A 26,605-nucleotide genomic window follows, 5' to 3' on the forward strand; every position below is an offset into this window, starting at 1 on the left:
GAGTTGGGTTTTAGGTTGAATACGTAATGAACGGGTTCCCGGGGACCTACCGAACGGCGGAGACGTGGTTCCATTTTTGTTACCGGTCCCGTCACTAAGTTCCCAACCTCCCCTCTCATCATCCGCCCGCCCACCAGTCCCCGCCCCCCCCCCCTCCCCACAACAAAATGACATAGACCTTTCTTTATAAGCACTCTCACGCCGGGGGAAAAAGAATTCGCGCATAATTAATCAACTTTACATCTGAAAAATGAAATATCAAAATCATGAAATATGAAACCAATATGATTAATTATGTAAAGTAACTCTTCATTTGTGATAACGGATATTTAGTTTCATTTCGTTCAATTTAAATTAATAAGTGGAAATTTTGATGAGGTATTTGGAGTCCCGATGGGGAAGAGGGTGGGAGAAGGGGAAGGGAGGAGAGGTGTGAAAGAAAACGTTATTGACTGGTTCTAACATTTAGAACGCTTTTATACTCTTGGAAATATACCAGTGCAGATTTTCGTTACGTTTTCCCTTGTTATACCTGAGCTGGTTGAGCCAGAAGGGTATACATCATTTTAGATGCTAAGCATGTTTGAAATTCAATAATGAAATGCTATTCACCAAATATCTACTGTAACTTGATGTTCAAAATTTGATGTCAATTCGGCTAAAAGTTAATGTCTCTCTTTCAAACATAAAATATGAATCAAACGCTCCTATAGGAAAGTTAAAAACTGAAATATCATTTGTAATTTGAGATCTGGGTGAATTATTCCTTCAACAGGTCAAAACATATATTTACATCAAAACTATTCTTTTGAGGACTAAAAGAACACAAACTATAGCAAATAGAGTTGAAAATACAGTAAAGATCACACGTCATGTACTGTTTATTAAACTCGTCACCACGTACCAAAATATGAAATCCAAAGAACGTTAAGTACGTTAACGTTAAGTAACGTAAACACAACCCACGATATAATTTGGTAAAAATGTTCCCACCGTAGGAAACAGAGATCCTTTAAACAAATAAGGGAGTAAAAACTTGAAAAAGATTGGTCCTCTTCTTGTTTGCAGGATCGCCGTTCGGTATCCAGGTAATTATTTTTACTTTAACACAAGAACTCACGGTGAATTATCATATAATAACTGTTTATATTATACACATATTATGTTATAATAAACACACACACACACCCACCCACACAATATGTGTGATTATATACATTTATGCGTTAGCAATGATTATTAATAACATTTCAGCAAAGAAAATATAGTATGTTAACACATACATTCCCAATGTATTTTCCATTGTCTTCGATGCTTCATAGCAATCTAATAACTTCTACCGAAACAAACAAGCAATAACAGATTACTGTTTCAATATAAATATGCCAACAAAATCAAAACTTAAAGCAACTTCATGTCATGTTCTTTAAGCATATGTTTCTGGCTTTGAACATGTTAGAAAACTGCAAGCTTAGTTCAATATGAGCTACGGTATATATTTAGTGCCATTTTCTTTACTGCGTTTCAAAAAAGAGCACGCTAGAACAAACATGCAAAACAATAGTGCTATTTACTATAGAGCAACAGCACCAACTACTGTAAGAATACCGCCGCTAGGAAACTAGACAGTAGCGTGACCAGTACAGCACCCAGAGAGCTAGCGCCACCTACAGGGTTCTCGCAATGCTCTTTATAGTCGAGACAGGAGGCATAGCGCATGACATGGTTGACATAGGTCTGTTCATGCACTCCATGGAAAAGGTGTGCCATTGGTCCGATGGCGAAGATACCAACGTCCTGTCCTCCATGGGTCTCCTCTAGCTCCACCAATGGTACCAAGGCATCCTGTAAGTAGTGAGGGTCCTCTGCAAAAAAAAAAAAACCCACAAGAAACGGGACGTAGAAAATATCATTGAAGTTACACGTGTCTCTGCCCGACACACCCTATATGTCCTTACGTATCTTATGTATGTGTGTTGTGGGGTGGGCTTTAAACTTGCTAAAGCCATCGCCGTTTTACACATGTGATAAACGGAACCGATGTTACGTTACAATGTATTACAATGCTATCGTATGTGAAATATGACAGGAGATGTTTATATGTAACATTAAAGCCCCAGATACTTCGTGATTCCTTGCGATAAATATTTCACTCCGTTCAACCTGAGCAACTGGTTTTAAAAAAATTTCCAAGAATCATCGAGACCAGAATATCATCGAGTTTATGTTCCGTGAACTTTACAGAGCCTTTCATGTGCCTATAAGTAACAGCCACGTATAGTCACAAACTAATTAAAGCGCTGATTTTATATTAAAATAATTCTAATGGAATTGCTTTTTCTAAAATCCAGCCAGTATGTCCTTGTAGTATAGAAAATCACATAGATGGATCGCGGCATATCAGTTTCTTTATCAGTTTAATGAGGTCACAAATAATTCACCACCCAGGCCTATAGTAAGTATTACTCGGATGAACGCTATAAATGACTTCAATATATTCTGAAATATTATGACAACTGACAACCAAGGACGATTCCAATTAAATCGTCCTGTATATCACAGACAGATTAGCTGGGGTGGGGGTATGGTCGAGACTACTAGTGGGGTCGGGGTGGGGTGTGGTGGGTGGGAAGGGATATGATCGATTCCATTTTTCAGTGGTAAAGATGGATATCGTTGTACACAGTGATACTTGTGTGGAAAGGCCTGCCGTAGCCCTGCAGTATAACGACTCAAATGTACAATAACTCACCAGTGTCGACATTAGTGAGGTCAGGACGTTTTCCAGTCTTGTTGAAGGCTTCGTGAACCTGTGGTGCCCCTGGACCGTTCATGTAGGCCAGAGTACTGAACGGCAGTCCGTCATCACCCATATAAATGTCATTCTTTCCTAAAGAAATGACAAACCGAAAAGAAAGTCAGTTTTGTCCTGTGATTTCATGCAATTTTTAACACAGCTTTTACAAACTAAACATAACTTTTCGTATCTACGTTTTCTGTTTTACGTGCACCAGAGCGCAGAAGGAAAATAAATATTACAATTATGTTATCGTATTAAAGATTCTTGAACGTTTTTCCACTTTCACCAATTGCTAGGTTTCTTGATATTGTTGCATTGTTTTGTATTGTGATATTGTTGCATTGTTTTGTATTGTGATATTGTTGCAATGTTTTGTATTGTGATATTGTTGCATTGTTTTGTATTGTGATATTGTTGCATTGTTTTGTATTGTGATATTGTTGCATTGTTTTGTATTGTGGTATTGTTGTAGTGCTTTGCCCTGGTGTACTGCTGTAGTGTGTTCTATTATTGCAGTGTTTTGTATTTATGATATTGTTGCATTGTTTTGTATTGTGATATTGTTGCATTGTTTTGTATTGTGATATTGTTGCATTGTTTTGTATTGTGGTATTGTTGTAGTGCTTTGCCCTGGTGTACTGCTGTAGTGTGTTCTATTATTGCAGTGTTTTGTATTTATGATATTGTTGCATTGTTTTGTATTGTGATTTATATTTATAAATAATAGAACACACCAAACGAGTACACCAGGGCAAAGCACTACAACAATATCACAATACAAAACAAACGCAACAATATAAAACACTATATTACAAATCACTACAACAATACAACTATACAAACATAAATATGCAATATATTACAACAATATCAAACTACAAAACACTGCAACCATACACAACACTTTAACAATACAAAATATTACAACACTAGTACACGACTACAATACAAAACATCTCAAATAACAATAAGAAACATTATACGACCATACAAACCCTACTACACAATACAACAATGCAAAACTTGATTCTCGATCTTACCGAGGATTGGGTTGCCTCTGGATGGGTATCCCGCCATGGTCATCACGTGACCGTGGTCAGCCGTCACAATCACCAATGTCTCTTTCAGGTCCACCATGTCGAGAGCCTTCTCAACGGCCTCTTCGAAAGCCAAGGTGTCTAGAAGGGCGTTGTACGCCACGCCAGCGTGATGTCCGTGATCGATTCTCCCACCTGCATAACATAGATATAGTTGAAGAAATTATGTTTCGAATTAACGGTAAGGGCTAAAAGCAATGAAAATTATGTCTGGGAGACATTTCATTTTAATAAGTAATAATGCAAAGAGGAAATAATAATTTGCCGTGTTGAAGAGGGGCACAGGTTGATTTTGTCCAATGCTTGATTTGGAACCTTATACAGGCGTACAAGCGATACAAACTTCGAAGATTTACTGTGTAATGCAGAAGTGTACCAGAGAAGTTTGGAACGCCAAAAGGGCCAGACTATTGCTGTTGCCAACTTTACAGTTTACCCACAGCAGTGTTCCATGGAGAAGCGAAGTTAACCTAACCTTCAACGAAGAGGAAATATCCATCTTCATCTTTGGAGAGAATTTGGATTGCCTTTTCCGTCATCTCGGCGATGCTGGGCTCTCCAGCGGCGTCTAGTTCCCGGTCGCGTTCGTAGTTCATGTGGCTAGGCTCGAAGAGGCCTAGAATTAAAGGAAAAGATTTAAAACATCCATGAGATAAATCACGGCAGGACATTTCACTAGCAAGTATCCTGAGTTAACCAAAAGTGTAGGCTACAGTTTTAACAATACTGTGTTATATGATGTCATAACGTCTATATAGTTAGTTTTGTTCTTGGTTGTTATTATTGCCTCTGATGAGTTTTTGATTTAATGGATTGTGTGTTAAACTAGGTAGTCCAGTCGTTTTGATTTATTATGCATTAACTACAATGTCTAAAGGGTAACTTGCAGAAAAAGAACTACGATCAGTTTTGAAAATAGCCTACTATGGATTGATATCACGTGTGTTTAATGATCATAACTAACCAATTTTAATTTCGTGCATTTGGTCATAGCGTAGGATGTGTGCATACGACTCTCATATCCTTACGATTTGCGACACAAGTCCGCAAGTTGACTCTTGACCAGAACTTGTTGACGCCAGATTTGACCTTTTTTTAACACTAGTGGTTTGCACTATGCAACAAGAGCCCAAGGGCACTGTGGTTCCTTGCTTGGGGTATATGACAATACACATAATAGTATCAGGCAAGATTGGGCTCAAATAGTCCAAGTAATTGTGGTCCTACATGTTCCCATAAAGTAACCAACACTATAGCCAACACTTTTGTGATCACAAAATGTGATCAGATTTTTTATCAAAAGGCACTTTTGAGATCTAAATATGACGTCGAAAATGAAAGAAATATAAGAGACCTACAAGCGTGTCAACAGATATGATAACATTGGTGACCTCAGATGACATGACCTTTAAGTTTCAAAATGTTCCACCACCCCATTCACAACTTGTCCCAAAATATCAACCATGTCACACCTTGGCATTGAGATTTAATTGCATTAAATGCAAAAAATTAACTTTGAACTTGTATACATAACTTCACACACAAAGGTCACCCGGAGGTCAACCAATTGACATTTTTGATCGGTGAGACCTAAATAGAGCATGACTGTAAAAATTCAAACATTTTTTCTTTGCCCATTTGCGGGTCGACAATTGGATTACATTGAAGCAACTCCCAACCCTAACGGACAATTTGTTCTCAAGTTATCGCAAAAATACTAGTTTTTTATCATTAATTGACCTTTGGTGACCTTGTATCACATGACCGTTAAGTTTGAAAATATTCCCCTATACCATTTGCAACTACTCCAAAAATATCAACCTTGTCACACCTTGGCACTGGGAGTTATTGCATTAAATGTCTGAAAATTAACTTTGACCTCATATAACTTCGCACACGAAGGTCACACGGGGGTCAACCTATTGACATTTATGATCAGAAGGTACCTTTGACATCTGAAAATAGCATCAAAACTGTAAAAATCCACAAAACACGAAAAGGTCACCCGGAGGTCAAATTGAGGTCAAGGGTCACCCAGATGCGGGTCGACAATTGGATTACATTGAAGCAACTCCCAACCCTAACGGACAATTCGTTCTCAAGTCATCGCAAAAATACTAGTTTTTTATCATTAATTGACCTTTGGTGACCTCGGATCACATGACCCTTAAGTTTGAAAATATTCCCCTATACCATTTGCAACTTTTCTCAAAATATCAACTGTGTAACACCTTGGCACTGGGAGTTATTACACTAAATGTCTGAAAATTAACTTTGACCTCATATAACTTAACATACAAAGGTCACCTTGGGTCAACTTATTGACATTTTTGATTGATGAGACCTAAATTAGAGCATCAAACTATACAAATTCAAACATTTTTTCTTTGCCCATTTTCTGCCCCCAAAATACTAGTTTTTTAACATTAATTGACCTTTGGTGACCTCGTATCACATGACCGTTAAGTTTGAAAATATTCCCCTATACCATTTGCAACTTGTCCGAAAATATCAACCATGTCACACCTTGGAACTGGGAGTTGTTGCATTAAATGTCTGAAAATTAACTTTGACCTCGTATAACTTCACACACGAAGGTCACAAGGGTGTCAACCAATTGACATTTTTGATCGGAAGGTACCTTTGATATCCAAATCTAGCATCAAAACCAAACATTTCCTTTTTTGCTCGTTTCCTCCCAAAATAAGCACATTTTTTCTAATGTGACCTTTGACCTTTTGACCTTGGTTTCAGATGTAGTTTAATCTCCTGATTCCAAAAAACAAAACGACAAGTCTGTACAACCATCCTAACTCCGACCGAAAAACTTTGACCCCATATAACTTCGCACATAAAGGTCACACGGGGTCAACCCATTGACATTTATGATCAGAAGGTACCTTTGACATCTGAAAATAGCATCAAAACTGTAAAAATCCCCCAAAACACGTAAAGGTCACCAGAGGTCAAATTGAGGTCAAGGGTCACCCAGATGCGGGTCAACAATTGGATAACATTGAAGCAACTCCCAACCCTAACGGACATTTCGTTCTCAAGTTATCGCAAAAATACTAGTTTTTTATCATTAATTGACCTTTGGTGACCTCGGATCATATGACCGTTAAGTTTGAAAATGCTCCCCTAACCAGTTCACAACTTGTCCCAAAATATCAATCTTGTCGCACATTGGCACTGGGAGTTATTGCAGTTTTAATATTTTCGGTTTTTGGACCATAACTGACCTTTGGTGACCTTTGTGGGCACCAGAAACAATAGGGCACACCTTCTCCATATGGCGGATCTATAGTCCAAGTTTGGCCTCAATCCAACATTCCCTTATTGAGATAGAGCGTACCCAAGCAAGTGTCACAGACACACACACACACATACACACACACACACATACATACACACACACGCCAACCTGACTGCATAGGTTCCTTTTGCTAAAGCAAGGAACCAAAAATCGAAAAAGGCGTTAAATTGAATTTCTGGGACACAGAACTATAAATAACAGAATCGTTAATTGTTCTAACCTTTTGCATGCCTCAATTAAAATATCCAAAATGTGCGTGGACGTTACATAGTTTTGCCAGAATGATACTGAATTAGAACCGAGCTTATAGTACACACGCACCCACACCCATACCCACCCACCCATCTATTTCAACAATATTATTTCAACAATTACCCTATAGACGTACGACAATTTTATAGCAGCTGTATCCCCTATTTCATGTACATACCAATATAAACTAGGGATATATCCCCTGTGAGGAGCCTATCATCAACGCAATTAACACTTCATTACGGGTGTATCCCCTATTTTAAATATAATTCCGCAAATTTATACCGGATATATCCAATATTTTATATATCCCCTTAATATTATAACAGTTATGTCCACTTTGGGTATTATCAAGAATTACAATGGACCTGGGACAATTTTATAACCAGACGTATCTATCCCCTTAGAGAACTAGCTAAAATTTTCTATAATCTTTTGATCGGACGTCCTTTTGTTTTCCAAGTCATTAATCCTATCAAAGGCCCGTCTAAGGCCCATCTACTCTCTCGACTCACCCAACAGGTAATCGGTATCATCAGGATTAACACCGTTGAAGTCGTCAAGGTTCCACACGTACTGAGCATTCATGTTCTCCTTACTATCAACCCACTCCTGGATCAGGTCACGGTTGTCGAGACGTTGGCCTTCCTTTTCTGGATATTCCGGATCGGCTTGTCCGACTGGAGTCATCTCTCGTCTGCCTCCGGCTAATACCACCTATACATACGACAACATTACTTTTATAAGCACATGTGGCGTATAGGATAAGCCACTTTAATGTGAAGAAAATGTAAGCAGACTACGGTAGTAAAATGCCATGATAGTGTAGGCTATAATTGAGGCAGTTATGCTATAGTGTAAGTGATAAACCTACAAAATTATTCCAAAGTTTGCAGCACTGCAGCTATGAATAGATAAGCGTCAACGGTGATAGTGTTAAGAGATATTCCGGTAACAGTCTCATATGGAAAACACAAATATGCCACATTGTTACTGAACACCATTTCAATACCTTGTCCCTAACTCAAGTTATGGTTGATAGAAAGCAACCGATATTGACTGGCTAATCCCTCTTTTCTTTCCTAGAATTTCATCAAATGCAACTTTCTGTAAATTTTCCAGAACCAATAGTGATGTGCACTAATTCAGATATAATGAAAGCGGTTTGACTGCCTCAGACCTATTCACTGACCTAATCTCACCCATACTCCCCTTCCATTGCCTTTCTCTCCCCCCCCCCTTCTCTCCCCTCCCCTCCCCTCCCCTTCCTCTACCCGGCCACTCCCCTTCCCGCTCTTCCCCTGTAACGGTAATGTAACGTTACTTGTCAAGACATTTGTAATGACTATCTCAAACGTCGTCCCCTAATTGGTAATGGTAAAAGCGAGAAGCGAACGTAAATCAGAGATCGCACCGATTGAACGATCGCTTTAGACATAGTAGACATCTTTCAAAGCGTCTACAGTAAATGTCGCTAAGTACGACAACACAATGCAGACAGTGCAACCATGGGAGGTGTAAGCGAAGGAGTGGGATTGGGTGGGGAAAGGGGAGGGGAAGGAGAGGGGGAAGGGGTGCAGAATGTGAGGGCAAATGCTGGAGAAACAATGTCGCATAAGTTGGCTTATTTCATGCATGTATACATTATGTATTCACTATGACATAACGCCTATATAAACCCACGCAAAAGAATGTATTGTTTAATAACAGTGTAGCCTACGGTGTCTACGTCAGACATCGTCATTGTGAAAAGTCTCAGTACGTCATAATAACATTAACATGATGTAACGACACGTCAAAGCTCCTTGTTTGTCGTTAGCGTAAACATGTATTTTACCCAATCAAATGTTTTAACTTGGGTTGATTCTTTACATTATTAGACGCTTTACGGGAATTGCTTGTTGGATAAAATCTAATAGGGGGTGTCACTTGCAGGGAAGCTCTCTCTTGTTGACCGATTTTGGAGGTCACTGAGTAGGACGTCTAGGTTACGTTCCAGGGGCCAAAAATATTAGGTCTGGGTAAATCTTAACCAGCACACATGTCGTATTAAATCGTGTTTTATTGGTTGATGGTTGTAGACTGGGCGTGGTTTATGTTTATAATAGGGTTAAGTGTAGGTTCACACGTTATAGGTATAGGAAGTAGTTTCTGTTTAAAAGCAACTGCGGGCTCGGACCAGGGGTTGGTGAGGAGGATTCCATGCTCGGACCAGGGGTGGGTTCCCGGCTCGGAATAGGAGGGGTAGAACGATTCTGACCATGAGTTAGGAGACGAACGAGTCATCTATTGGCAAAACAGTGGTGGAACAGCCCAGGAAGTCGGATCGGACGACGAGTAAAATAACCTAGAAGACCAGGTTCAACCCTTCGGTTCATCTGCGCCGCAGTTCACCATTCCGCCGACTGCGCCGCAGTTCACCAATCCGCCGACTGCGCCGCAGTTCACCAATCCGCCGACTGCGCCGCAGTTCACCATTCCGCCGACTGCGCCGCAGTTCACCAATCCGCCGACTGCGCCGCAGTTCACCAATCCGCCGACTGCGCCGCCGATCACCAATCCGCCGACTGCGCCGCAGTTCACCATTCCGCCGACTGCGCCGCAGTTCACCAATCCGCCGACTGCGCCGCAGTTCACCAATCCGCCGACTGCGCCGCCGATCACCAATCCGCCGACTGCGCCGCAGTTCACCATTCCGCCGACTGCGCCGCTGTTCACCATTCCGCCGACTGCGCCGCTGATCACCAATCCGCCAACTGCGCCGCTGTTCACCATTCCGCCGACTGCGCCGCTGTTCACCATTCCGCCAACTGCGCCGCAGTTCATCAATCCGCCAACTGCGCCGCCGTTCACCATAGCCCAATCTTCAGCGCCGAAGTCTATCGTTCTGCCCTCCTTGTCGAGACCCACCATTAGTAATGTACTGTGTTGTATTTAACTTCATCGACTTCTGAGCATGTGTTAAAACTTGGTTTCGTATTTAATAATTGCCTCTGTAATGCACGACCACTGTGCACCATCTTGACATGTATATAGATCGTAAATAAACGTGGAAACTTTAAAATCTCCTGTCGACAGCCTCATTCCTTTGTTCCCGCATTTCCACTCTTCCTTGCGCTCACCACCGAGGACGGCGCGTTACAATACCTTAAAGAATCCAGCATTTTCGATGAACTGTGAAGCGATGTCGGTGCATCCGAGGTTGACTGCCTCCTCGGTGAGGTCGTCATCACTCTCCCAGTTACGATCGGCTACGTGCGCGTAGAGATTAGCGGGAGATGCGTGGGTCACTCTGGTGGTGCTTATGAAACCGGTCGCTTTACCTGTCATGAGGGTGCAGGATATAGAAATATACCAGTGTTAGCGGCATGATTTACCAGCCGCAACAGTCGTACAAGACTCGTTTGAGGAGGGCAATAAGGGCCACCACCCCTTACCCTGTCACCCATTGACCAAAGGCGTAGGGAGCCCAATTTGATGGGGGTGGGGCTGTAACGACTTGCCCGAAAATTATAACCAAAATTCAACATGTTAATGTTCATATTTTTACATTAGTAATGGCGAATTAGTCGGGCAAGCTTACAACTTTATTTTAATTACCAAGGAATTTATATTTTAAACTATTGATTTCCTTTAGCTACATCATTACAATTTATTTTTCTTTCTGTAGGTGCCCGAAAAATTCTCAGCATATTGCCCGAATTTTCACAAAAATATTTTTGTGGGGGGAGGCTGCAGCCCCAGCCCACCCGCCTCCTGCGCATATGCCCATAATCTAAACTTCCCTCACCCCTAACTCCACTCTCCATCCTTAATATGACCCCATCACCCATCTCTTAAACCCCATTTTCACCTTCTTTGTCCGCCCTTACACCTATCGATTCTTGTGGAACACCGACTTGTTCAGTTGCACAGTCATACCGTACAATACCGTCATCAAAGCCGATAGTACCGAATTTCGTCTTGACACCGGTAAGGTAGGCGGTGCCGGTACCTGCAGAATCGGGAACTTGTCTATCAGTGTTGTATGTCTAAAAAGAAACATGAAGCAAGTGAAAAAAAGTATACAAACAAACAAAAACAAAGAAGTATTAATGAAAACTGTTTGTGAAATTTGCAGTGGAATTTGGAATGCTGTGAAATGTGAAATTTGCAAACAGTATACAATATTATATATGATGTTATTATTAAAAATCTTATTCAATTTTCAGTGATGGTTATTGGACCATGGCATTATTGTTCTCATGAATACAACAGTTTCAAACAGCACACTCAGTGGGGGGGGGGGGTGTTAAATATTCTCCAGATGCGTATACTGTAAGCGGATCACAAACTGTGTACGAATTTTGGGGTTGTGGGAACGGGTACGGGTTGAATGCGTTGGGTTGGGAACGGGTTGGGAACGGGTTGAATGCGTTGGGGACGGGAACGCGTTGGGAACGAGTTGGGAACGGGTTGAATGCGACTCCGATGTAGGAGGGAAGAAAATTTCAGTGCCAACATCAAACGGGGTTATTCTGGGGCATATTTAGACTAAACATTAGGTCTATAACAAGTTTGTTCTTCCAAATACTTTTGAGTTTTGAACGTTTTTCCCCGACTGACGATGAAGTGATGGGGGAGGGGTGGCCCCGTCCCTTCCCTCCGCCATCTTCGCGCGCGAGTGACGCTGCCAAGCTACATACAAAGGTTACTTGCATCAACACACGAACTGAAGGGCACTGCCATGGGTCCCACCTGAAATTCCTTTAGGTTCTCTCACACAAATATCACTTCCCTCCAATTACTATAATCCGCTTCTATAAAACCACAGTAAGACCCTTCCCTCACTTCCCAAATAATCGAACCATTCTATCTTCACATTCTTTAGTATTTAATTGCAGGCTTTAGAAATCTTTTCTTTTCTGGCTCTTTGTCTCCTGACCTTCGGTTTCATTCATGACTTTCTTTACAGTGCCATTGTAACAACGCTTCACTTAACAGCCATTCTCTGGCTCAACATATAGACAACTGTTTCTCCAGAGAAGAAAATGTTGTATATTCTTTCATAATACAACTACTATCCCAGTAGGACCTCTCGCGAGGTAGACCAGGGTGGGGAGGGGGGGGGGGGGGACTTCTTTAGTATACAGTGCACTGTTATACATCACGAGTTTTATTTGTAACCAAGTTATTCTAAGCATTATTAATATTGCCATTCAGCCTCTGAAGAAGATTCTGCTAGGATCGAAACGTCAGGCCAACTTACTTTTTACACATTATTAATATCGCTTTGTTATGAGTCATATAGTGGTCAACATTTCACACTTCAGATATCTGCACGTTCAGCTACTGTTCTTTTCGTCTACGTTGTGTTCAATTACTTGCGCCCGTTTAAAAAAGTGACCTTTTGTAATAACAATTTCCGACATCTGTTTTATCGATTCCTGAAGTAAGCTACTGGAAACTTCAAATCTTTCCAGGCGACAAAATTGAGCCGGTTTTTACGGGCAGGCAAGAATCATAGCGACTAAAATCTATGCTCAAACCCATCCAACCTCTCAAAGTGAGGGTAGGTTAAAACGAGGGCGGGAAAAGTGGCGGTTGCCACAGTAACACTGTTAAATTGCAGCGTATATTTTAGCGCTGTCAAATACATACGACCAGAAGGTATATCACCGGCTAGTACAGTATATAGTGTTACACAGTATAGACGGTGCAAAGTCTTGAATGAGTCTGTTACTATTAAAAACAAACATTCATAGACAATTGCCATAATTTTCATGTTCGATGTTGGAGGTACCATAAGCCTAGCCTGGCGTTCATATTCACAATTTAAGCAAATTCAGTGAACATTATAAGACAAAAGAACAATTATCCAAAAAACAGCGGGCGTAAACACGTAAACCTTCTGTGGGTGGTGGCTGTCCCCCACACCCCCACTGACATACAACATATTTAAAAGCCAGAATGCAAAATTGCATGAGGTTTCGATGACTTCGTTAGAATAGACTTCTGCTTGTTCACCAGATATAGCTCTTATAATATAAATGTCCTGATTTCTAACATGATATATCATGGTTAGGTTTTCAGAGTTTGACCGCTGTCCACTCAGATAACCTTTGACCTCCACCAAAAAACTGAGTTTTTCTATTTAGTATAACGCATCCACATGCCCGGTATGCAAAGTAAAAATGCTTCCTGCCTTGAGATATCGTGTTTACAAGCTGGGCGTCACCCACACATACACGCACCCGCACACACACGCTATCATGACTGCATTGGTTACGAATATCATGGAAACCAAAATATAACAGTGTACAGTTCATAAATATATAATATGCACATGCATGCGGTTCAACCTAAAAAGTCGAAAATTCCTCAACGTTGTTTCATAATTTGCAATATATATATATATATATATATATATATATATATATATATATATATATATATATATACATAAATGAAAATCGTAATGAGTTGAAAAAATCAAGACTCGACAGTGAAAAAACTTCCAGCCTCCACCAGGATTCGAACCTGGGCCTCCCGCTCTGTACACGGATGCCCTAACCGACAAGGCTATGGACGCTGATTGTATGTCCAGAGGTTCGAAACCGGTAAGGAAGGTCGTTATTACACTGTAGGCCTCTGTCACCTGTATCGAACAATACTAGTTCTGTCTTTGGTGACATATTTTGCCTTACTCTAGAGATCAAACATGATGCTAACCAACTCGAAAAATCATTTGTGATTCCTAAAGCCGGATCTCGAAAGAGATACTTTTAATAGACTGACAAACATACTTATGATTATGTCCGGTATCCGCTTCCGTAGAACAAGAAGTATCTCTCGTAGTTAGATCGCCAATATGTTAACAGTGGGTAGTTATATTATTAATAATAACATCGTGGGTCAATCAAGCTACGACCGTGAAAGAACAGTTGGAAATGAAATTATGACTTATTCGACCTTGTAAGATTGATCATATTGACTGTCCCAGTGGAGTCGGTTGGAGCGAGATGCCATTCGCGATGAATTGCATTAACACACTCAAACCTATGCAATACCTTATTGAAAACATGCAGCTGAGCTTTGTGAGTAAATGAGGTTAGAAACCCCGGGGATCGAGGCACCAATAGCTTATGGCTTAGTCGTTGGTCGCTAAATAACTGGTCAATGGCTGAGTTGGATTTTAGATTACACCACGACCGTTGAATGCACACAATCAAGTTTGCTGTATGTAAAACCGATCAAGAGGGGAATTATGTGAGTGTAAGTGTGTGTGTGTGTGGGGGGGGGGGGGGGTATACTTGTATTCCATGGTAGGGATCGTTTTAATCAAATAAGACTGTCTCCAACTTCTTAATTAAGTCAAGCCTAAGACCCTAAATAATATAGAGGTCATAAAGGAGCAGTGGTCATAGAAATTGCCTGTTGAGGAGTAATATAATTAAATTTCTGGTTTTATATATTTGATAGCCAAGGTGTTGATTATAGATGAAGGTGGGTGTCTAGCTGATGCGTTGATTAATTTATTTAATTAACTTATGTATAAACCATGTCAGTGATGCATGGAATTGCGAGTATTACAGAACGGTGTACGAGCAATCTACAGCATAGGGCCAGTTAGGCTGGACATAATGTTTACACTCCAGGGGCGTATCCAGGGGGGGGCGCAACAGGCGCGCGCCCCCCCTATTGGCCGTCACCAAAAAAAAAAAGTTTAGCAAAAAAAAAAAAAAAAAAAAAATTGATGACGACCTTTATGTGAGATGTCGGTGATCGCTCAACCCCCCCCCCCCCCTCCCGTATGCTTTATTTTTTGTTTGCCAAAAAAAGGTTCTGGCGAAGTTCGGCGGCATAATAGTTCTAGAAACATAGATGGTAATTGTGTTTGTATTATCACTATAAACACTAAATGACATGCCAGCCATACTAAATTGTGCATTTTGTGTCCATATTTACTGGAAATGTTGCTTATTATTAAGGTCGAAAAATGGATCACATATGGCCATGGGCGGCGATCCTGGGTGGAGGGGGGGATATATCCCCCCCATGAAAATGGGTGGAGGGGATGTAATGCACCATATCCCCCCCCCCACCAAATGCCAGGGATAAGAATATTTTCATGCCTACATTTATGCATCTTCGTTAATGTACGGCTCTTTTTTAGCTTCATTTCTCGCCTACCATAAACGCAGTGCGATCTTTTCAAATAAAGCGTCTTTATAAAGCAAAAATAGTTGACTGTAGGCTTCATTGGCCCTATAACAACAAAATGTGTTATTGCGCCCACGGTATTGATATAGTACATATATGCACCCTCATAGTATTCATATAGGCCCTATAGTAGGCCTACACACGTACATGTTCCCTCGAACAGCTGAAAATCTCATGTAACCAGGGTAATGCTTAGTACACGTTTCACCTGGATGCCCTAGCAATCGGTACCTAGGAATGTAACTATGTGTAATTGTGTATTGCATGTGTATAGGCCTATAATAGCCTGCATGAGGCCATTTTCTTCATCGAATAATATAACAGAGCTCTCGAACATTCTAACGTTGCGCCTGAAACAAGATTGACAGGGGCAATTTTCCCAAAATAACACCCGAAATTAAAAGAAAAAGTATTTTGGATCCTGATTATGAGATGATTATTTCGGACATGACATCCCTATTTTAAAGTTGGGTATATATGCCGCTTGGAAACCTCGGGAAGTGCCGTTTCCGGCCATCTAGAGGGTTTGTTAATCCCAAAATTTTCTTGTACGCTTCGCGCCAACTCATGGTGGCGCTACGCTTAGATAGTTAACAAGGTCATATCCCCCCCCCCCCACTCGGAAGTACGGATCGCCGCCCATGCATATGACACCATTTTGCATTTCAGCCCTTCTTTGAAAGCAAAAATTGTACACCCCTCCCCTTAGACCCATCCCCCAGGACGGCGATCATTCATGCCTGGCGCCCCCCCTATTGGAAAATCCTGGATACGCCCCTGCACTCTACCCAATATTTTATATTCTTCTTCTTAAAAAATGGCGTGTACGGCTAGTGAGATGTGGTGACACTACTGATGAGAAGGCAGAAAATTCCACAACAAGGTTTACATTTTCGTGGGATACTGTATGCGATTACAAAGAATAAAGAATTCAGGAATAATGGAAGAAAGGAAGGGGTATGGGTGTTTAGTATAAACTCGGGGCGAAGGAGCCTTTGCCGGGAAAGAGACTCCCTGTTGTATTATGATAATAACGTCATTGTGTTTATTGTATACTCTAAGAATGTATCAACATAACAATGCAAGATGCGGCGGCCTTTTCTGAGCTAAGTTATAAATACAGAAATTGGATTACAATATTAGATCCAATCGCTATTATGATCAGTGGCGGCGGAACCGGGGGGGGGGCTTGGGTGGGCTCAGCCCCCCCAATGAAAAAGTTGAGGGGGCAAATGCATGATAAGCCCCCCCCCCCCAATATTTACCAAGGCTCCGAAACGTGCATCTGCCCATTTTTCAATGCATATATACTTGTCGATCTGTCCGATGCACACGTATACTATATATAGGTGTAATAATTTTAGTAAATGCTGGGGGGGGGGGGGCTGCTGATAATTGATTGTCTGTATCATGCCTCATCGAATATTAGTGTTTTAAATAAGAGTGTAATAAGCTAAACGCTACACTCATCAAAATTTGCGTTTACACTACGATTACACGCAAGGCGTGGAACATGGCTCTATGTTTAAACGCAATCAATTATTAAACGAACAAAAACACAATATTAGCATTTCACCTGTACTGTATATACATGCATTCGTGACAGTGCTTGGTTCATAGAAATTTGTTGGCAACTGCACATGGTTTCGGAATTACCCATTTGCAGGGACGTAGCCAGCGGGGGAGCAGGGGGAGCGACCGCTCCCCCCCCCCTTTCAGTGTCGATTTTTTTTTTAAACTGCCGTTTTTAGCATGGTATTTTGTCAGTGCTCTTTTGATCTTGAATACTCGTCAGCTCCGTTAACTCGATTGAAATCGTAGTAACATTCACGCCTACTGATTCAACTACTTACTTAGTTTGGCAGATGCAATTAAATTAGCTAAATTTAGCTTATTGCCAATTACAAGCCTACAGTTGGCCACTGTGTAATAAAATACATATTGCCTACCTTACCGCACTCTATGGAATGTCACGAACTGTATGCACAACAACGTCGACAACGTTCGTTCTATGAGTCGTCCTAAGGTGTTGCACGAACAGCATGTTATGAAGCTAAGCTAGCAATCGTACGTGATACGCACTTCCTGTAATAATTATTACACTGCTAATACACTGCGATAACGATATTTGTTTTTAGGCCACTGCATATCTGGCAATATTACAAAATATGAAAGTTTATATTGTCCATCAGTTAAGTTCGTCAAATGTATTAAAGTCCAGACATTGGACAATAAACAAGAATCATCCTACTGGGAAAATTGTAAAAGAGCACTATGTTTGTCTTTCTGATATATTATGTAAAAGAATATGTAAAAGAATTCAAACAGGAAACAAAATCTGCTGATTATGATATCATATGATCAGGGGCGTAGCCAGTATGTAGCACTGTTGGCCCGGGCCTACATTTTTTTGGCCAAGTTATCTTTTTTTTAAAAACACCCATAATTCAAATCGATAAGCTTGCTGGACGAGTTTAAGAGTCTATAGACAGGAAAAACTATTGAAATGAACGTAGCAAGAATATGGCTAAATTAGGTGACCTATTCTTCTGTCATCTAGGCTGTCATTTCTATCGCGTGCCGTTTCATTCAACACTCTACCCGCCGAAAAAGACTAGGATCCGATCTTGTCAGTTTTTTAACATGTAGTTAAGAACCCGTTTACGCAGATAATATTTCAGTTGAGAAAACAGTTGAGAAATTTGCATCAGATTGCAATCGTCGGATACCTCTCGCCTTCACTTATTAGGCTAACTTAAACATTTAATAGCTACAGTTATATCAAAGACAATTACTGGCTATAGTTATATCAAAGACATTTCAGACCTATCTTTGTATCTATAAGTATCAGAAGTTCAAACGTAAGACTACTCTGTACGTGTACCTTGCTAATTTTAAATACATTATGTAGTATTGAATTAGACATTTAATAACTACAGTTGTATCAAAGACAATTACTGGCTATAGTTGTATCAAAGACATTTCAGGCCTATCTTTGTATCTATAAGTATTAGAAGTTGAAACGTAAGACTACTCTGTACATGTACCTTGCTAATTTTAAATACATTATGTAGTATTGAATTACGTACTATTTTAACTCATTTGTTTTTTGGGTTTAAAAGTGATATTGAATGAGGTGTCTCAAGTTAGCAAGAGGCCAGGGAACCAGAATGAACACTCGGGAAGGGCCGTTTCCGGCCATCTGGGGGGTTTGTAAAACCAAAAATTTTCTTTTACGCTCCGCGCCAACCGATGGTGGCGCTCCGCTCAGATAGTCGTGCCTACAACTTTGAAAATCCATATCAATCGCAAAAAGTGCTCCCCCCCCCCTTTCAAATTCCTGGCTACGTCGCTGCCCATTTGTTGACATTATTGAAATGCTTTCTGTTTTTTCTTATCACATTTATTTAATTATTGCATGTAATTGCAAGTAGTAATTTACTACAGTCAAAAACGTCTTTGCGAGTACACTACACGAGTAATAGCTACTCTCTTAAAACACCATCGAATATACAAATTACAATGTTTTTACAGATTTTTACGTGCAATCTGAGAAATTGCAGGCTTGAGACCCATATTTTAGGGCTAGGTATTCGCAGCATAAAACACTCGGGAAGTGCCGTTTCCGGCCATCTGGGGGTTTGAAAAAACCGAAAATTTTCTTCTACGCTCCGCGCCAACCGATGGTGGCGCTCCGCTTAGATAGTCTCCACACATTAGCCCCCCCAATAATTTTCCCGTTCCGCCGCGCCTGATTATGATACACAAAAAGAAGAATGGGTTATGGTTTACAATGAGAGTTACCAAGGGTGATTGACTGGGATAATGAAAGCCGCAACATGATACTTGGTGTTTCACCAGTTATAATACCTAGATAATATGTCATTGTTTGATAAAGGTTTACGACTAAAACAATAAATTTGATGATTTCCTTTGTACTGAATCAGCTGTATGATGAATATGATAAAACTATACATATACATGGACTATACCTGGGTATGAACTCCGCTTCAAATGTTACCTGTTTATAGCTCCCAAATGTCGATTTATTGAGACGTCACCGCCGCTGTCAACATTCCTCCGAGCCTTTTTTCAAGCCTTTTGCTTAATGTGCCAAGTACAACTACAAATCAAGAGCAATATAGAAAGGTTCTCTATATACGTGTGAAGTCGTTGTTTTCCTTGTGCGTTCCATTCTTAAAACGACCAAACCTGAAACCAATCTCGACGGTCGAAATATTCACGTTTTAAAATCACGGTTTTCGGTACTAAAGGTCTAATTATCAGTTTTTCGGTATTATCGGTCTAAATCAACGGAACTAGCGGTGTCAAATCAACGTTTTCGGTACTAACGTGTAGGAAATAAGCACACAATCATTACGAGGTACATTTCCTCACATTTTGACCCTCTTTACGAGGACTGAATAGTTGAAATATTTATAGGTGTGAATAAACCTTTAAAAACCGTGTCCTGCCCCCTTTAACAAAGTGTAATTTTCAAAATAATTACTCAAACGCAAGTGCGAGTAGATGTCGGAGCTCCATGTAGAACATGTTTAACTCAACCATTCCGCGCCAACCGAGCATTTAAAGAGGATATGTGCATGGTATGAAGAAGAGGGGGTAAATCGTGCACGTTGTGCTCTAATAGCAGATTACAACAGAGCCACCACGCCACCCCCCCCCTCCCCCGCCCGGTCCACTGAGTGTATATGGGATGGATGGGATGGAGTAGTCAGTTTCACCCAACAAAATAGAAAACAGTAAGTTCGATCTACATACATACATGCACGCCCGCACACATGCATATAATATATAGCCTATGTGTTTTTTAAACATCGCTGAAAACATATTACTTTAGAATTGCCTTTGACTTTTGAACTGTACAGTATTTTTGTATCACCATAGCTTTAATGTATTTTTCTATCTTTTTATAAGTTTTATGTGTATATAACTTTAAGGCGATATTTTTTAACTAGGCTATTTGCTTTTGATTGTTTCCTGTATTTTAAATGTTTCCTGTATGTGCGCCCAAGCTGTGGAATGCCTTGCCGAGTTCAATGCGTACCTGCGCAAACCTTGCCAGTTTTAAAACATCGCTGAAAACATATTATTTTAGAATTGCCTTTGATGTTTGAACTGTAAAGTATTTTTGTATCACCATAGCTGTAATGTATTTTTCTATCCTTTTATAAGTTTTATGGTATATACCTTTTAGGCGATATTTTTGTACTCTTTGCTTGTGATTGTTTCCTGTATTTTAAATGTTCCTGTAATATTATTTGTTTCAATTCCTGTAAAGCGCTTCGTATATATATATATATGTATATGACAAAGATTAAGATGTTCACTTCCTGCTGCAAAATCTCTCAGAAACGAAAAGTATCTACGGTAACAGAAACAGAGACCGTCAAAGTACGTATGGAACCTGAAATGAGGGGGAATTAGCCACAATATAAGCTGGGAGATAGTGAACGAATCGAACACACAGAAACGTGAATCTGTTCAATGCAACCTCTGCGTAGAAGAAAAGCTGGCAAACCTTACGTACTAAGGACAGAATAAACGAAAACACAGAGCTAATCTTAAACCGCCTGACCGTGCTTGGAATAAATAAGGTAACATACATGAATGTTTACGTCCAGTTGTCTGACGATCACCGCACATTGCAGGCGTGAAACTCGAGTAACAGCATGTTGTAATTTACTGCATAGGTATAATATATTATATATAGATATATATATAGCTATAAGAAAATTGTCAGTTATTTTCAGTTTCTCAACAGGAGTCTGTCATATCTATATAGCACCTGTTTGGGACATGGGGCGATAACAACATAACCAGACAGTCAATTAACTTTGTGATTCCTTGCAATACAATTTGCTCAGATTTCAAAATTGTGTTACTAACTGACTTCTGTAGAGCAAGTGAGTTTAATTTGTCCAAGCATCATGCATGTGAGAACCAGAAAAGATTTGTAGAAATCCCTTGTAGGCATCAACCATCTTCCTCACTCATAAAGGATTTTACAGTATAGAAGTTAAAACCAAACTGTTCCAATATCCAGAAAGAACAGTCTTCCTATAAATAAAAACACATTGTACCAAATTTGAGGTAGAAAATCCCGTTAAATAGGTCACAGGGTCACAGGGTCACACGAAATTTTTTATATACTGTGTTTTCCACCATTTGAGATAACCTGTTAACCCCTGGTAGCTCAGCACGTTTTAAAGAAGGGTGTGAACTCTGAAGTAGATTTCATTACCTGGATGCCAGCTATGTTTCGTTGAAGACCTATAGAGCCCCTTTACATAACTAAACCGAACTGAATTTGATCAAACTATTTTCACCAAGAGGAAATCATAGCATTGGAGAAATAACAAATTACTAATGGTAGCTTTAATTTTGGAGTTATCATGTAAGATTTTCAGACTTTCATTTAAATGTTGAACTTAAACGACCTTTGACCTCCACCAATTTCAAAAGGGTTCTCGTACTCAACAAACTGTATCTGCATACCATGTATGAAGTTCGACAAAGATGTACTTTTTGAGTTATTGTGTTCCGAAGTGACCATTGAGCTTCAAGCAAAGCAATAAACTTCTTGTACTCAATAAGACGGATGGATCCACATACCAAGTATGAAGTTAATCCACCATTAACTTTTTGGGTTACCGTGTTTACAAGCAAGTACCCCATACATACACACACGCCATTGTCATCGCACAGATTCCTTTGGCTTCTGACTGCAGGAATCCAAAACCCTGCTGTTCAGCTAATCCCTACACGGAATGTTTATGCGAACTTGCTCTCTCGTTTTCCATGACCTCTGCCGATTTTTGTTTTTTAATAGCTGTGAATATTTTGAACGAGGAATTACATATTTGTTGTTGTCGTTTTTCTTTCACTATGTTGACCTTCCAGGGTGCAAGGATCGCCTACAACTACGTTCCTTTTTTTTGTGAACACCCAGGCCATATAGCAGAGAGCTCTTCTAAATGGGATAACCAACCTTTGAAAGGGCGACGTATGGGAATTTGTGCCATCTAAGGTAACCTTCCTCTCCGGTCTCTCCTTTACGTTGCCCTTTGAAGATCCTCGCCGCTGTCTGAGTGGTTATGTCCATGCCATCACCCAAGAATAGAATAACATTCTTGGCTACTCCCCAGTCCATCTCCAAGCGGAGAGCTTCATTCAGTGCTATCTTTGCTTCATCGTTCCAGTGTTGTGCTCGCTGTGAGAGAGCAACTATATGGGGAGAAAAGGAGAAATTAAACTGCAGTATAGTCAAAGAGGCGGGATTTCGGTCATATCGTTATCCTCGTTAGGCAGGTATAAGTAAACAACAAATACTGCCACGATGATTTTTTTGTCAATTTTAATTTGATTAAACATACCCAAAAGGTATTTATGCAACCACATCAATTTCATTGAGCACCGCATCCATTCCTCATTTTGGCTGGAATATGAAAGTTCTCAAATTAACGGTTCTCACCAAATAGAATAGGATAGAAATACATGGAGGTCCAAAACTTGGTTGATACTATGCAAAAGTCAGTTTCTTCAATTACAACGTTTCGGGTTTAAACCCTTCAACTAGGTAACAAAAATACCACTATCAAGACATATAGAAATACACAGTCTTTTAGGATACGCTCAAATGCAATTGGTCGCCCCGGGATGTTCGCTTTGTGGGTTTTGGGTAGCATATACAAGTTGGAGATATTTTGGCATGGGTGGATTAGAGATGTGGCGGTACCAGGTATTTTGGTTGTCCGAGGTTGGATCAGTGTCGAGTTTTCGCAGAAGCTGTTTGAATCATTTCGGAATATTCCATTAAGTAAGACAGAATAATAATTTACGTACTAACACTGACGAGAAACTGAACATATCGGGAAGGTTCATGTCAGATATATTGTTTACATGGGACAGGCTGTCAAACCAGGGAGTTGTCATGGAAAACTACCATTGTATGTTGTCGAGGGCGAGGGGCTCCCCTTTAATTGGTCGAAACTGTCTCAGTGAATTGACGCTGGACTGGGAGAGCATCTCCAATGTAAAACAAAAGAAAGGGGCAGAGCAAATTCACCTCGATAACCTAGGTAGGTAGAAGAGGTACACGGCCATAGCGACGTCTCCAAGGAGGGTCTAGGAATGCTCAAAGGGTCAAAGGCTACCTTATACGTTTGATGAAACAATTATAGCCCCCAGATGACTACAAAGCTATAGGACCGTTCCTTATGGGATGAGTGAAATAGTCGAGAAAGAGCTATAAAGGTGACAAGATGAAGGCATCATTGCACCGGTACAGTACTCGGACCAGTCAGCACCGATATAGTCAGGGGCATCGGAGCCGGTACCGTACGCCGGACCAATATCCACGGCGCAAAAAAAGAAAAGAAAGTAGGACTAAGAAAAGAAAATGGCAAAAAATAATGTGGGAGGTATATTTTTCAATAATTTTCAATAATGACGACGGCCAGTAGGCTAAATGTGACTACTCTGGCAGGTCTTGTTTTCAAGCTCGGGAAGTGCCATTTCCTGCAATCTGGGAGGCATTTTTGCAAACTTTTCTCCATTACGCTACGCGCCAACCATGGTGGCGCGTAGCGTAGTTTGACCTACCAAACGCCCCTCCCCCCCCCCCGATAATTATGATAGATGGCCACACTCTGATCTGCCGTACCAATCCCAAATAGCTTCCGACGCCCCTGATAATGACTGTAATGAAACTTGATAGGTCTATCCGAATCTGCAGCGGAGATTATCATAGGTTTACTGACTGTGCACAGAGCGGCTGAAGTAGATACAATCCCGTTGCCAAAGATAGATATTTTCTCGTCCCTGGCTGGTGGAAAGCAGTTCACCAAACTTGACCTTAGTCAGGCCTATACCAACAAGTGTCGTTGGCTGGCAAATCAAAGGAGTATGTTGTTATTAATACACACACAGGTTTGTCATGGTGTAACATATAGCCATTCGGTAAGTGTCTTCGGCACTTGATATTTTTCAAACGATTATGGCAAATATATTGAAGGGAATTCCAAGAGTGGCTATATTTATTTAGATGTCCATATTGATAACGGGTGCAATAGATGACTCAGGGGCGTATCCAGGGGGGGGGGCGCAACAGGCGCGCGCCCCCCCCTATTGGCCGATACCAAAAAAAAAAAGTTTAGCAAAAAAAAAAAAAAAAAAAAAATTGATGACGACCTTTATGTGAGATGTCGGTGATCGCTCAACCCCCCCCCCCCCCTCCCGTATGCTTTATTTTTTGTTTGCCTGGCGAAGTTCGGCGGCATAATAGTTTTAGAAACATAGATGGTAATTGTGTTTGTATTATAACTATAAACACTAAATGACATGCCAATAACACCCGAAATTTAAAAAAAAAGTATTTTGGATCCTGATTATGAGATATTTCGGACATGACATCCCTATTTTAAAGTTGGGTATATGCCGCTTGGAAACCTCGGGAAGTGCCGTTTCCGGCCGTCTAGAGGGTTTGTTAATCCCAAAATTTTCTTGTACGCTTCGCGCCAACTTATGGTGGCGCTACGCTTAGATAGTCAACAAGGTCATATCCCCCCCCCCCCCACTCGGAAGTACGGATCCCCGCCCATGCATATGACACCATTTTGCATTTCAGCCCTTCTTTGAAAGCAAAAATTGTACACCCCTCCCCTTAGACCCATCCCCCAGGACGGCGATCATTCATGCCTGGCGCCCCCCCTATTGGAAAATCCTGGATACGCCCCTGGATGTTGTACACCAGGAAACGTTCAGACTGGTTTTATCTCCATTAGAGGCTGCAGTAAGTTATGCCTTAAGAAAGGGAAATGTGTATTTTTGTCATCTTCAGTCATGTATTTAGGTCATCGTATTGATGCCGATGGTCTTCACCCCACTGCACATAAAGTAAGAGCGGTTCAAGAAGACCCAGAATCGCAAAATGTATCGCAAAATGGGACCTCATCCGTATTAACAGAGGGAGGGGGTGTTGTATAATACTCATAGATATTTTCCCAGGGTTCTACTTTAGATCAACTGGTCTACCAGATGACCTCACCGTAACCTTACTGTATCTCCTTGTAGTAATTGTTTTTGCATTTGTCCGCCAGTTCGGTATTTACTCCAGTAGAATAAAGTTGCAGATATTATATGAGTCCGGTTAATCTTTTAAATATTGGTTTATATTAGTGTTCATGTTGACATTCAGCTGAGAATAAACACAACAAGACCGCCTGTTCTTGCTTGTCCAGTCGGCCTATCTGGGTGTTATGTATGGGGCTGGTCGTTATAGGCCAAACAGCCTAACCTTAGTATAAATGAAGATGGACTGAACACGTGTCTAGGCAATCACTGTCTAATTAATGCTGCCTCAATCACATGTACAACTATTACATATACACCGAGCAGTTCATCAGCAGGTTAGAATGTAGTCATGGATTTATAATTAGGTCATGAATATTCATAAAAGTCTTAAAAGTCACATAGGTTATGACACTGGGCCTACCTGATTTGAAATTGCTTATTAAGAAACCTAAGGTGTAACACGACATACTCTTTATACCAATCCAAGCAATTGACGATGAAGATTAAGTGTTTCAAGTGGTAAGTTGTATGCATCCTTTTGGAGGTTATATGAAGTGATAAACTGTAATTCATGACAACTTAAAGTATGCACATGTGGGCACCACACATCATGATCCGAAGACACCTGAGAGAACTTGGAGATCAATTTGCAAAATGGAAACATAATATTACAGAAGAAAGAGACTAATTCAAATCAGACAACAATATACTGCGGCAGACTACTAAACATGCTGCAATAAACTTTGTAGGCCTACATCTACGATGGTGCCTGGTAACTGTAATTTTCTTAAATAAAGGCATTCACATTGTAAAAAATTAGAAACAGCATATTCATCATTGTTA

General features: G+C 40.5%; 1 protein-coding gene across 1 annotated transcript in view; it reads right to left on the reverse strand.

Moving 5' to 3' along the window:
* Window positions 1-863: 863 nt before the first annotated feature.
* LOC139975981 (alkaline phosphatase-like) overlaps window positions 864-26,605 on the reverse strand; it is a 28,521-nt gene continuing 2,779 nt past the window's right edge. The window contains exons 2-9 of the mRNA XM_071984310.1: window positions 22,680-22,915; window positions 11,319-11,496; window positions 10,613-10,788; window positions 7,981-8,182; window positions 4,373-4,513; window positions 3,841-4,032; window positions 2,753-2,890; window positions 864-1,865 (exon numbers count right to left, since the gene is read on the reverse strand). Of these exons, the coding sequence (XP_071840411.1) occupies window positions 1,594-1,865; window positions 2,753-2,890; window positions 3,841-4,032; window positions 4,373-4,513; window positions 7,981-8,182; window positions 10,613-10,788; window positions 11,319-11,496; window positions 22,680-22,915 (1,535 nt within the window). The 3' untranslated portion in view covers window positions 864-1,593. The remainder of the gene's footprint in view (window positions 1,866-2,752; window positions 2,891-3,840; window positions 4,033-4,372; window positions 4,514-7,980; window positions 8,183-10,612; window positions 10,789-11,318; window positions 11,497-22,679; window positions 22,916-26,605) is intronic.

This window comes from Apostichopus japonicus, chromosome 11, assembly GCF_037975245.1.
Source record: "Apostichopus japonicus isolate 1M-3 chromosome 11, ASM3797524v1, whole genome shotgun sequence".
NCBI lineage: Eukaryota > Metazoa > Echinodermata > Holothuroidea > Aspidochirotida > Stichopodidae > Apostichopus > Apostichopus japonicus.